Source organism: Aethalodelphis obliquidens, unplaced genomic scaffold, assembly GCF_003676395.1.
Source record: "Aethalodelphis obliquidens isolate GAN/ISIS:26980383/991018 unplaced genomic scaffold, ASM367639v1 scaffold44, whole genome shotgun sequence".
Classification (NCBI taxonomy): Eukaryota; Metazoa; Chordata; class Mammalia; order Artiodactyla; family Delphinidae; genus Aethalodelphis; species Aethalodelphis obliquidens.
This window is the reverse complement of record NW_020837988.1, coordinates 1,039,349-1,054,238: the sequence shown is the minus strand read 5'-3', so window position 1 is coordinate 1,054,238 and position 14,890 is coordinate 1,039,349. Positions and strand designations below refer to the sequence as shown.

At 39.6% G+C, this 14,890-nt stretch overlaps 1 protein-coding gene across 26 annotated transcripts in view; it reads right to left on the bottom strand.

Moving 5' to 3' along the window:
• The window catches only part of CEP112 (centrosomal protein 112), a 422,076-nt gene that overhangs the window by 295,048 nt on the left and 112,138 nt on the right, over positions 1-14,890 (bottom strand). For all 26 annotated transcript variants that reach the window (XM_027080441.1, XM_027080442.1, XM_027080431.1 and 23 more), the window contains one exon: positions 11,045-11,124. In XM_027080441.1, coding sequence (XP_026936242.1) covers positions 11,045-11,124 — 80 coding nt within the window. The remainder of the gene's footprint in view (positions 1-11,044; positions 11,125-14,890) is intronic.

The following is a 14,890-nucleotide window of genomic DNA, read 5'->3' as shown; positions in this document are numbered from 1 at the left end:
TGCCACCTTCACAGGGTCCACTGTCTCTTACAGGGACTATTACTGTAGCCTCATCTTCCTTATTTTCCTGCTTCCTGTTGCTTGTTACTCAAGCTGATGACATCCTCACTCCTGCCAGGATAATCTCCCTAAAGAACAGCTCAGGCACCTTGAAATCCTAGGCTACCTCGGGGTCAGGCAAGGCAGTCTCCTGCATGCAGTCCTCCAAAGCCACTCAGCCACGTAAGGATGGGCCTCAGGCCGGAAGGCTTCCTGTCTGAGATAAAGAGCCCACAAAGTCTGTGCTGGGCTGATCGCCTCGTGCAGGAATATCCTTCCCTTCAGCTCAAAGAAAGCTCTTTTGTCTGGGCTTGAAGTGTGTACACCACAGGGCACCTGTCCAACCCCACTGTTTTCTGTCCTCACAGGGAGGGGACGGAGTCTCTCTAGGGAGCACAGGAGGGGCAGGAAAACTGCCCTGTGTCTTGTGTTAGCGGACAGGAGAGACCCAGTGCCCCGGGGACGGACACCCACCACGGAAGCTGATCTTCTCTGCCTCTTTCTGTGTAAGTGAAGCTTGTTCCATTCAGTGCTGGACTGCAGTGTATTCCTGGTGACTCCAGTACTAAGATGCTGTTGGCAGAAACATCTGCGCTTCTATTCCTGGTGCCTGGCATCGTGATGATCTTTGCTTTCCTCCAGATAGTCATGCCGAAAACTTGGCCTCTGTGCACCGGTGTCAAATCGAATCTCAGAGATAGAGTTTTGGGTGAAGTAGAAAATAGCTTTATTCCTTTGCCAGGCAAAGGGGGGACACAGCGGGCTCGTGCCCTGAAGTACTGTGTGTCCCAACCCAGGGGGATTAGTGAGGAGTTTTATAGCAATGGTTCAAGGGCGGGGTTTCTGATAAGGATCAGGGTGTGTGCAGGGCCTGCGCTCCTTTAATCTGGTCTCAGGTGGTCTCCTGATGAGCTTCAAGGTTATCAAACTGTGACCTTTTCTCTGGAACATCTTCCATTTGGTTGGGGTTTTAGTTATGCAGAAGAGGTTAAAGGTACTGTTGTGTGCATCCCTTGAGGGGGAACCAGGACCTGCCCCAAGGCTGCACCATTGTTTCTTGACTGCTTCTCCCTTGTCTCTGCATCCCCTCCCTTCCCTGATAAGCAACTCTTCGAATCTGCCCTTTGGGGCTAGGGAAGGTCATGGAGGCTGGAGTCTATTCCCTACAAGCAACAAACAGGGGACAGAAAGGCTTCTGTGCCCAGGAGCCTCACAGGGTCCTGTGCGGTTTCAATAGTTGGAGTCCTCCCCAGGAATCAGTAACCAGTGCACAGTGCTTCACTCTCTTGGGATTGGTGACCAGTGCACAGTAACCTGCTCTGACAGTAGGAATCAACATATATGTGCTGAAATCAGATTCAAGTTTACAAAAACAGACTGATAAACGTGGAAAACGAATCTGTGAATTTCCACAGTCAGAAAACATAAAGCACATTTAAAATGTAATATAACCTACCTTTCATGGAAAATACCTTGTATTTTCATTTAAAATATCCTAATTTTACACTTACTAGAAAGCTGTATTTTGTAGTCTGTATTCTATTGACCTCCTAATACCCTCCCCTAAAATGCTGTGCCAGGGTGTCCTTCCACTCTAGGTGAGAAAAATTCTCACCTGTTAAAAAAAAATGGAATATCAACCTTATCACCTATCCATTTATTATAAGAAATACATAAAAGGTTTTTCTGGTCAAAACCCCAAAATAATTAGAGTTCAGGTATTTCCAGAAACTGTCTGAGTTCACAGGCTGCCCCACCCAGTGCTCAGTGATTTGAGACAAGCTGAAACTTCTCAAGACTCTGAGGGGTTGCTGGGCTCAGTTACTGTAGAATATGTAAAATGTAGAGGAATTTTTTTAAATCCCATATGCTCACCAACTAAAGATAACCATCATCAATGTTTGTCATTCTTCCTTCGAAAATCTTTCCTGGTTTCTTTTGTCTTTACTATTGTTTTAAGATACCAAAGTAACATACAATATTCTTATTGGAGAAGATTCAAACTATACAGAAATATAAAGAGGAAAACATGGATATCACCCCAACACTTTGGCATATATGTATTTCCAGGCCCCTTTCAGCACATTTACACACACACACGTGCGTGTGCACGCACACACAGAATCTGTTTTCAAATTCATCCTTGTATCAAAGTTAAAACATCAGACAGTCAATTTGGAAGCAACGTATCAGGGCTACATTAGCTCAGGTCTCCACAAAATGCCAAAACACATCTTAATATTATGATTTCAGCTTTCATTGAGGGTCAGAATGAGAAGTGGCCATTTAGCATTTTCTGCAAAATAACTATTGAAGATCCTGTCCCTTATTACTTATTCCTTTTGGTCAGAAAAAAATCAATCATGATAATTTCCTTCTAAAATTTGGTGCCATGAGGGATCTTTTTGGGATGATGGAAATGTTCTAAAATTGAACTATGGTGATCATTGCACAACTCTAAATTTACTAAAAATCAGTGAGCTGCATGCTTAAACTGAGTAAATTCTATGGGGTGATAATTAAATCTCAATAAAGCTGTTAAAAAAAAGACACTGTGCCAGGAAAAGATTACTTCTTGAGACGAACTTGTTTGTATCCTTTATAAGATAAAGAGAAATAAAATAATAAGTGCTAATATACATATACAACAAACACTGTTTAAAGTGCTTTGTATTAAACATTCTAAGTCTCCTAACAATCTTAGGAGGAAGATATTATTATTATCCTCATGTTACAGTTGTAAATACTAATCACACAGATTGAGCACCATGCCCAAAGTCACACAGCTAGTGATTTGAGCTGGAATTTGGACCCGTGATAAGTGGATCCAGAGTCCATTCTCTTAACGTACACTAAACTCAAATGTCTCCCAAAACCACCTGAAAGAGTTCAGGTCAAGGGAAATTTAGAATTTAAATACTAAATTTAGTATTTAAATTAGAAATAATTTTATTTCTGGTACAACAATATCCACCCTTCTTTACATGCTTATGATAGATTTTAATTTCAATTATATGTTAACATTTGCTTATACTGTAAACCATTTCAGTCTGTTTTAGAAATAAAGACAGATATTTTATGTTGTTTCTTGTAATAAGTTCACTGTAACTATGTATTATAAGTACAGGAACTATTTACTTGCTGAAATAACTCTAATAAAAATTACTGTTATTGATGTAGAGAATGGACTTGAGGACATGGGGAGGGGGAAGGGTAAGCTGGGACGAAGTGAGAGAGTGGCATGGACATATATACACTACCAAATGTAAAACAGATAGCTAGTGGGAAGCAGCCGCATAGCACAGGGAGATCAGCTCGGTGCTTTGTGACCACCTAGAGGGGTGGGATAGGGAGGGTGGGAGGGAGATGCAAGAGGGAGGAGATATGGGGATATATATACATACATATAGCTGATTCATTTTGTTATACAGCAGAAACTAACACACCACTGTAAAGCAATTATACTCCAATAAAGATGTTAAAAAAAAAAATAGTGACAACATTAAAGCTGGTAAGGATGCAGAGCAGCAGGGTCACTCATACATCACCAATGGGAAAATACAACGGCACAGCAGCCAAAACACAGTTTGGCAGTTTCTTATAAAACTAAACATGCAGTTTCTATACAATTCAGCAATTCCGCTCCTGGGCATTTATCCCAGAGGAATGAAAACACATGTTCACGTGTACACAATCTTCATAGCAGCTTTATTCATAATAGAAAATAAAAACATCCAATATTCTTCAGTGGTTTACTGGTAAAAACTAAACAAACAGAAACAAAACATACAAACAAAAAAATGCTGTATCCATACAATTGCTTATTAGGCAATAAAAAGATGTAAACAACTGATACACACAATGACTTCCATGAATCTCAGGAGAACTTGCTCAATGATAAAAGTCAATCCCAAGGGGTTACATACTGTGTGATTCCCTATATATGATTCTTTTGCATAACATTTTTTTTTAATTGAAGAAAATAGAGATTGAGAACAAATTACAATTAGTCAGTGAATCTCAAGACAGGAAGGTCAAGATGGGGAGAGGGTAGGAAGGATATGGTTATGTTTATAAAAGGGCAATACAAGGGATCTTCGTTGTGACAGAACTGTGATGTTGGATATACCAGTAAACAACTCTGATAAAATTGCATAGAACCAAGCACACACACACACATGCACACACGTGCAAGCACATAGATGAGTACATGTAAAACCAAGGAAATCTGAACAAGATGGGTTAATTATGTCAATGTCACTTTCCTAGTCATGATAGTGTACTACAGATTTGCAAGCTGTTACCAATGGGGAAACTGGATAAAGTGTACACAAGATCTCTTTGTATTATTTCTTACAATTGCATGTTAACCTAAAATTATTTCAAAATAAAAAGTTTAATAAAAATGAAAAAAAACATTACTGTTATTTACTTTTCCTGTATTCACCCATTATTTTAATGATATGATCCTGGAAGCATTTAAAACTCACAGTGCTATTTGGAATCAGAACTATAAAAAATCAGTAGCATTCTAAAAAATTCTGGATAGAAATTCCATGATGAAAATAAGACTTTGTATTTAAATCCCTAAGATTTTTTTTCTCCAAAAGGAAAAGTTGAGTAGCTTTGAAGACATTCTATTAGGTCAGCCTCTGGAAGAAAAAACACTGATTTTCATTCTGCATACAGGAATAGAGAAAAAAATTACTCAGAGGAGGAACATGGTGCACTTTGAACATCTGAGTCGATGGTAACCAGCTGAGGGAGAGCCATGTGAGCAGTAAGATGATGAGGAGGCCCTTAGGCGACTGAGCTTTAAAAAGGATGTTATGGACACAGAAGGTTAAGCAGACTGCTTCTGGACTTCCTATAAATTACTATCGTAACTCCTGAAACAGTGACTGGAACACTTCATTTTTTTTTTCCCACATTACAAAATGTCTATTTTTTGTCTGTTTTTTTTTGCGGTACGCGGGCCTCTCACTGCCATGGCCTCTCCCGTTGCAGAGCATAGGCTCCGGATGCGCAGGCTCAACGGCCACGGCTCACGGGCCCAGCTACTCCGCGGCACGTGGGATCTTCCCAGACCGGGGCACGAACCCATGTCCCCTGCATCGGCAGGCGGGCTCTCAACCACTGCGCCACCAGGGAAGCCCCAAAATGTCTACTTTTACAAACAGTGCAGCAATCCCAACAATGCGTTGTTCAATAGGAGGCAAAATACTTATTTTACACTAAAGTAAATAAAATAAAATCAAGAATATCTCATGTTACCAAGTGAAGCAGGGAAAACACACCGACCGCCACCTAGGGTCTCTGTGGAAGTGCCCTGCGCTCTGTGGGGACCAACACCCAGTGTCCTGCACTGATACACTGACACGGTGGGGCATTCAACACGAAAGCTGTGCAGCCACGTACTGTGGCCACAGCAGAGGCCTTGCCTGCTTTCTCAGGCACTTTATACTCAGTACCAACAAAGTTCCTAGAACAAAATAGATGTTGGGAGGAATTAATAAATGAGTTTGATTAAAATGACATATTAAGGTATTAAATGGCTACAGAAGTATAAACAAAACAAGTGATATCTGCCAGAGTTTTACATTCTTCATTCAAAAATAAACAATATGACCAAAAGTACAGAGAGTTTAAAATCCACATCCCAAACTGTATGAAACGTCAAACCCAGAATATACAACTCCCTATGTATTTTAAGCTTCATAACACATACCCTAATAGACAGTCAAAATACACACTTAATATAAAAGAACCAACTTGTGATAGTTAAGTCACACAAACCCCTTGCCAACTGTCTGTGTCAAAAGCAGGAGCTGGCTGTAGAGTGACACGGAGGCAGACCTGAACAAAGGGAGGCGTATCATGTTGCGTGTGGAAAGATTCAGCATTGAAAGATGTCAGTTCTTCCTTTGTTGAACTGTATCTGTTCAGCAACATTAACAAAAAGACTAACGGTTTTTCTTTTTTAGCTAGACAAGCTAATTATAAATCTCCAACGGAAAAATATAAACAAGAAAAAAAGGAAGATTCTGAAAAAGCACAGGTGACAGGATAAGCAGTCTGACTAGACACTAAACATTACCTTTAAACAGTGGAAATCAACAGAGTATGGGACTGGCACAAGCATTTTCAGATCTCTCAAACAGAACCAAAAGTCCAGACCCAAGTCCAATGATAAAGGTTCTGTAGCAGAACTCTGAAGAGGGAAAGGCTAGGTCATTAAATTAATGATGTTGAAATGACTGGGTAACCACTTGACAAAAAGCAAAAGCAACAGGACCGTCTCTCACAACCTACACTGGATACATTCCAAATGGCCACAGATTTAAACGTTAAAACCAAACCACGTATGTACTAGGAGAAAAATGGCAACATTTTCATCATGTGTTCATCAATAAAGAATTAGTGAAATAAAGTACATCAAATACACAAACAGAATGGGGAAGCTCTTTCTGTCCTTACATGAAATAACCTCCAAGATACGTTAAGTGAAAAATATCAGGATATAGGTAGCACATAAGGGGAAGAGATAGTGGGGAAAGAGTATCAATGCTTCCATATGAAAGGATACACAGGGAATTGGTAACACTGCTCCTTCCCAAGAGGAAAAATGTATAGCGAGAGGGCTCCTACGGAAGGGGACTTTTCCCTGCATGCTCATTTTTCCTATCTTTCATATTTCAAACCATGGAACTCTATTACCTAGCTTTAAAAAGTTATTTTTAAAAACTGTAAGGGTACAAGAAGCCACTGTTTCACTTTTCCTTATATTTATTGACAGCAAAGTCTAAATGAGAGCCAACTTAACAGACATTTCTAAATATTTATATAATCAAATATCTCATATATCTACATTTTGTGTATTATATAAATTGGCAAAAAGTCAGCTAAACGTATGTTTCAGGGTTATAAAGTAATTGTGACAAAAATTCAAGATAATGATTTAAAAGGGGACTCATGAAATATCCAGTTTTCATGAGACACCTCCTATTACCAAAAATGCATGTTTGTTTGTTTTAGTAACATGAAAGCGTCTGGCCTGAGATTACAGCCCAGATTTAAATTTGCCTCATCTCTCTGTATTTTTTTAAACCCAGTAAAAGTTTTATTTGTGGTGGATACATTCAGACACAGTCATGTATACATGTACATGTATATGTTAGCAACTACAACAGAAAGAATATGTTTCAGTTAAACAAGGGCTTGCCTCCTGTAGGGTCATTCATAATCATATCATCTAAAGACTGATTTTGTAACATGTTCTAGTGAAATTACCACTACTCACTTTCAGTACTAACTGAAAAACAGAAAGCTTATATATATTAGTGTCAGAGTAGAAATATTTATGATGTTTACAACTGACAATACAAAAAAGTTAAAATGGATCGGAATAAATGTTTCAAGACAGTTTTGTATTTTACTGCCAGAGAGGAGTTTGAAAAAGGTATCAGTCAAAAAGATGACGCTTCCCTGGTGGTGCAGTGCTTAAGGATCCACCTGCCAAAGCAGGGGACATGGGTTTGAGCTCTGATCCGGGAATATCCCACATGCCGCAGAGCAACTAAGCCCATGTGCCACAACTACTGAGCCTGAGCTCTAGAGCCCACGAGCCACAACTACTGAAGACAGTGAGCCACAATTACTGAAGCCCACGTGCCACAACTACTGAAGTCCACGTGCCTAGAGCCCATGCTCCACAACAAGAGAAGCCACAGCAATGAGAAGCCCGCGTACCACAACGAAGAGTAGCCCCCGCTCGCCACAGCTAGAGAAAGCCTGCGCGCAGCAACAAAGACCCAATGCAGCCAAAAATAAATAAAATAAAAATAAATAAATATTTTACAAAAAGATGACTTTGGAATGTCCCATTGAATGCTTTAAAATAGTCAATTTATACAATATCTCAGAACAATGCTTTATTAGTTTTATAGCACCAAAAACTTAGAAATCAAATTTGGTAAACATATAAATATCAAAAAAGGGATAAACCAAATCTATACTATCTACATCTGTTGTTCATAGGTTTTAACTCCGCCAAAAAAATAACATACTTTTTCAGTGTTAGTCCTTCAGAGAGTTACACCAAGTTATTTTATTACCTATGGTAATTTTCCATTCAGTACTACGTTTCCCATTTACTTTAATTACCTATCTTTGAAAAATGAACACACAAAATTCATACCATTGGGCTTCCCTGTCGGCGCAGTGGCTGAGAGTCCGCCTGCCGATGCAGGGGACGCGGGTTCGTGCCCCGGTCCGGGAAGATCCCACATGGCGCGGACCGGCTGGGCCCGTGAGCCATGGCCGCTGAGCCTGCACGTCCGGAGCCTGTGCTCCGCAACGGGAGAGGCCACGGCAGTGAGAGGCCCGCGTACCGCAAAAAAAAAAAAAAAAATTCATACCATTTACAGTTATAGTTTCAGATAATTTTCAGTTACTGGAGGTTATTAAAATATTTTCTGCAACAAAAATGAAATAGGAAGCAAAAAACTGTTTAGGATATGTGGAGAAGAAAAATTGTAAGTAGTAGGACAGTAATATTAATTAAACTGTTCTTATTTTTCTGAAAAACAGTAACAAGTAGGCAAACTAGCTTTAGGAGTTCCATGTACGGTGAGTGCCAACTTCAAGTCAGTGTCCCTCTTAAATACCAACAGGGTCTGAAGTATCAACTTGAGCTCTAAACCAAAGATGGAGTTGGATCCACTTATCATGTATTTATATGTACATTAATTCACATGTTAATTCCAGCTCTCTGACATCCTCCACTATACATTCAACAACCCTACTGAGTGAAAGAATGAATGAATAAATGAATGAATACCACCACATTCTAAAAGTGAGATTTTTTTCACCTTTGTGTATATTTTTATTACAGGAAAAAAATGCTAATAATCATGGCAAATTTCCATATCATATACCTGTCTTTTAGAAAAATGGAATTGTCTCTGGACCAACCGGGTCTAACACTATTCTTAGATTGAAAAGCAGTAGCAGTTGCCCCAGAATATTTTCCTCTGGGAAGACAGCCAGGTTGTACTGTTTACTTTGAAGTTCAGACCACACAATAACTTACGCTACTATTTTCAGACCAGATTGCTCCTGCTATACCAGGTGCTATATTGTTAAGGTCATACCAACATTTAGCGTAAATGAAGACATCATCTACACAAGGAATGGAAGAAACAGATCCACAGGGGAATGTTATTAACAATCTAAACTAGCTTTTTTTAACTCCAAGTAAAAGTTGGTATTTTGGTAAAGACCTCTAAAGCCTTGAATAGATCATGCTGCATACAGCAACTACAGAGGATTCAGGGTGTTTTCACCGTCCACTGGTGAACATTAAAAGACCATGCTGTATTACACATCGACTCCCAATTCTCCAACTGCAAACAGTCTTTCTTATTATTCCAATTGCACTTATGTCAACAACTTGATACCTAACACTCCAGGGACTTCAAATGCCTACCCTGGACTATAAAATTGTTAAGAACAGGATTATGTCTCGAGCTACAGTTTCTAAACCTTCGATTTCCTTTCGTATGATAATACAGTATATAGACATTGTAGGTACGAGACAAATATTTGTTGATTTCCTGTTATTTGAAGGAATTACCTCTTCCTTTATGGATATAAAATACACATCAACAAGCTAATGGAAAAAGTATAAAGAAATTACAAAAAAAAACAGACAAGGTAGAACAAAAAAGAAACCAAAGTGTGGTAACTTGAATATACGAAGAAAGTTGTGAATCAACATTTTAAGGAGGAAAAAAAATGAATTAATGAGGGATAAAGGGAGGGCATCCCATGCATAAAGCAAGAATGCCCTAGTTGTGTCACTATTCAAGTTGGGGTATAAAATACAGTTATCTGGCTTAATGTTTAATGGACATTGCAGTTCTCCTCTAATTTCACCTAATTCATATGTGGTGATGTGAACAAATAAGCACCAGTCCTGGTATAGATAAGAAACTGATACCCTGCGGTGTCACAGCACATAGATTATTTTAAGATGTCCTACTCAGCAACCCGTTCAGGACATTTTACCAACAAGCAGGGTGAAGGAGAGGGAACTTCCGGTTATGCAATCTTCCCAGGAAGAATTTGATACTAGGTTTCTTTGATCCTGGATATTCTTTTTGGCCTTTCTCTAAATTTTCCTCTTTGGAGGTTTGGAAAAGCATAAAAAATGGAATGTGCTGATTCACTGGGAGTTAGCTAGATATACTGTGCCCAAGTAAGCTTCCCTTCCTAAATCACTTTCTTGGGGCAGGTACCCTATTGACCTCTATGCTGTGAAAGTTCTCATCACTCCGGACTGTAACTGCCAAAGTGCATGAATATCTTCCCAACTGGACTATAATACAGGTCCCTCCAGGAAGGAATTAGGCATTGCCTGAAACATGGTGAGAACGCAACCGTTACTGAATAAATCAATGTTCTCCAGCTAAAAACTGCAGGATAATACCTAGTGATAAGTAGGGCCTAATCGACTTAGTAAATGAATGGAAAAGACAAATAAAATATAACATTTTAATGTGTATGTTTACGTACCATAAGACAAAACCTTTGCAAAACAATGCCTGTATAGTAGTCCATTTTTAAATATAACAACTGAAACATTTCATTACCCAAATTCCTCCCAAAAAAGCTACAGAGGAACTTCTAAATGTCCTAGATCTAAATCTTATTGTTGCTATTGTTTTTAAATCTGTTTTCATGTGAGAGGAAGAAAGCATCTGAAACCACTAAGTTGCCTTTCTTACTTTCCTATCGTTTAAAGACAGCTGAACTGATATTTTTCCTTTACTGGCTAGTAATAAAATTCTGAAAATAGAGACTGATGATAGAAAACCGACTCGAGCTAAACCACAGCACGGTTATGATAAAAATATTATAATGTTTGAGTTTTAGTTACTTAATTTGGCTCACAGTTTAGAATAAGAGTATTTCTTTTAATTAACTATATTACAATTTTACTCACTTCAAAGCCTCCTCAAATTTATGGATTTTCTTTTGAGCGTCTTCTTTTTCTTTATCAAGTTCAGTCTGCAAGTCATGAACCTGCCGTGACAAAGATGTAAAATTTACTAAAAGACAAGTCAAGTTTACTCAAAGGAGAAATACAATGAAACAGTAATCTTAAATCTATTTTTAATATAAAATTAGATTTAGATTTTTCAAGATAGAGGCTTGGTTAACCATAATCATTTACCATAGAATTATCTTAATAGTATTCTCCCAGTAATAATTTTCTGGTCAAAGTTAATCATTGTTTAAATGTACCTGCACGTGGATTCCCTGTAAAATAAACTGATATGTAAGAAATTCAAAAAGGGAGGAATCACTTTTGAATTTTTTTAACATTACATATTAACCAAAGGAAATTAATCCAACAAGACACAGGAGAATACAATAAATAACGTGTCTATATTCCCCCAAAACATACAGGTTATGATGAAACAGTCTTCCACTTCTGGGAATGATCTATATAACCATCTACTGAGTTTGGGGGGAAGTCCCCCCACCCTGAGAATCTCTTTACTAAATGTGGCATCCTCTGAACAGGTGGGATGGCAGCAAGAATAATGAGGGTCAAATGAATATTTCTCTTCACAGAAAGCTCTTCGTATGCAAATGCAGATAAGCATACCTAACATGGACCCATTATACGGATCTAAAAATAGGAAAAGGAAACTGCTACAGCTGGAGGGAAGGGGAGAGCAAAACAGCAGCTGTGGTCCCACAGAGGAGACAGCTGAGGGTGCAGAGCCCAGCTGGAAGGTAAGGGAGCTCAAGTCACTTAGCAGGCGGGGGTCCCGAGCACAACCCGCCGGCAATCCAGGTGAGGCAGGCTGCGTGCCTGGTGGGGCACAGGAGGTGGGGGAGGAGTGAGAAGAACGAAGTCAACGAAGCGCACGCACACACGCCCCCACACACACAGTCACAAACCTTTTCAAACCCTGAGTCAGTGCTCCTCAAAAATACCTGTATTTAGTTAGCTACTTATTGGTTTGGACAGAGAACTATTTAGCTCAAAAATTCTATGTCCTTTAGCCTTTTCCTATTACAATTCTCTTATATTTTTCTCCTTTGGTATTTTAGTAAAATAAATAATAAATAAACTGCCTGTAAAGTGAAAGAGTGAGGACAGAGGGGAGTTTTCCAGGACAATATTTGATCAAAAGCGCCTACTGGCTGCTGTGATGGCGATCACCAAGGTGTAGAGTACCTCCACTTCCACCTCAGCCTTTTCTTTCCCTATGATACCTGTTTCTCCTTCATGGACATCATGTCTTCGGGGATTCTACTGATGAATTTCTTAATGTTTTCTTTTGAAGAAACTTCTTTCTCCGAGTCGCCTGTATCACGCTTTCCTCCCTTTGCTCCACAATATTTCTTCCACAGACCCCATTCTGGCTTCTTCCTCTTACTCATTCTTAAACAGAGTATTATCTGTTCAGATTTGGTGCTTGACAAAAAAAAAAAAAATACGGGGGGCATAACGCTGCTCCTGTCCCATGTCCCCTAGTGAGGTCTCCTCAGAGCTGCAGTGAAAATCCAGTTCCCAGGAAATCCCCAGGAGGGTTTGGGGAGGTTTTCCCTCACCCCACAGACTAGGTCTCGGGTTCGGGGAAACCACACGTTACGTGGAAACCTCGCAGGAGCCGTGATCAGAGTCACTGGCAAGTCAACAGCACCTGACACACTGGCCTCCAGCTGGCTGCACGAGCAGGGTTCCCCCTCGATTTCCTGCTCGGTTTTCTTCTGGGACTCAGGACTCTCTGCACGCTAGCATAATTGAGATTTACCCGCTTTGGTGAAGATGTCAAAAACTGAACCAACTTTGAGAAAAATCTATTAGGGTTACACGGTGATTATGATCGCAAGCTCTGCAGCCAGACTGCACAGGTTTCGCCCCTTCACAAGCTACTCGACACTGTGCCTCAGTCGCCTCTTTAGAAAATGAGGACGGAAATCAGGATGAGCATGCTTTTCCAAAACTGTGATGAGTTAATAAGTGACTCCAGGTAAAGCTCTTAGAACAATATTGGGAACATGATAAATGCTCAGCAGTGTTAATTATCATCACCTCCCCAGACTAAATACTCTATACACAAACATTTTCTTGAAAATTCAAGGTCATTATGAACACCCCAAACCACAATACAGCATGCCACATAATGGAATTCCCTGTGGACTATTTGCCCTTTCAGAAAACGGCCCCTGAACTGCTAAGAACTTTGAGTTCTCATAAGCACTTTTTACCACTCACGATTCAATCTTAACCTTGGTCAAGTTCTAGCTGCCACTTCCTGATTGGCTTGTGCTACCCAAGCACCTGGATCTAATTTATCGCTTCTAAACTATCAGGACCATTTCTAAAGCAGCAATGAGGCTATCTGGGTGGGAGAATGAGAGCCTTCCCTCTGAGTGAAACATGCATGTGTCAACGCACAGGCTTCTGAGCTGGTGGCTCCTCAAAGCTAAAAGCTGTTTCTCATTTATTTTTATATCCTCGGCACTCAGCACAACACTTGGCCCGCACTAGAATAGTCAATAAATGCTGTTCTGGGTTTGTTTTTTGCTTATTTGTTCTTAATTGAATATATGTGTATTGAATGCTAAAGGGACCCTTGGGGTTATACTTTTAGTTTTTACCTATATTCCAGAGAGCTGGGGGTGACGGCAATAATGCTACTGCCAGCCTTTGCTTCTGAATGTAGTAATGGCAGTGGGAAATAAGCCTTAAATTGACTTGCTTGCAATCCTTTCCCTACTGTACAGTTAGCATCAAAAATGAATTTTAATAATTTAAATAATGGAAACACAAACCAGATAGACAAAGACACAGCAGATATTCTCCAACACAGGCGTCTGCTGTAAATGAGTGAGCCAGGTAGCCAGAAGCACATTTATCGAGCATTTAGTAAATGTAGATTTCATTCCCGTGCACCCTAAGAAGTTAAGTTATCAAAAAGGTGTGCTTGTATAAAGAAGAAAGAGGTTTGCTATGTGCAAGGAAACAGATGGCGGCAGACACCACAGCATAAAGAAGAGCGTGGAACCGCGGCTGGCTCGTGCATGGACCAGCCGACGGCCCCACCGCGTCTCGCAACCACACTGCCCACTCTGCTTCTCACCATGACAAATACGGTGCATTGCGCGCCATTAACTCTATAAATCATTTCACTGCACAATTTCATTTGTTAAAGCTTCACTCAAGACACCTGTCCTCTGAAAGAAAATTAGGCCGGTAGTAGTTGGAAAACACTATGCAATACACATAGAACTGTGTAAATTTAAAATTTTTTTAACCTAATTAAAAGAATTATATATAAACACTAAAGACTGGAATAACTATTCCTAATAATTTTGAATTCCATCAGACTTTAGATCTCAACTGTGACACAGTTACATCAGAATTATTATAAGTAGGTATTTCAATTCCAGCACATTTTAGGATATACATGCTTAACATCTGTCTCATGAACGTCTTTCGGTAAACAGCACCATCTTTTAACTCTCTGGTGCCTGTGTGGAAAACAGGCAACAGGTTACTTGTAGGAGGCAGGTGTTTCCTTGCTAGTAAAATCATTCAGCCTAACCGTTTCCTGATTTAACAGATTAAGACACTTCATCAAACAATGAAATTTAGTTTTACTACCTATTATTTGTTTGATGTTCAAAGATCTGAAGAGCAGGTAACAGCCACCAGAGATCAGTAAAGACCATTAGGTAATGTGTGTGTGCTCAAATCAGCGAGAGCATCTGATGCTGCTTCTCTTACCTCAAAGACAAGTTAGACTCTGATGCTGCTTTCTTGTTG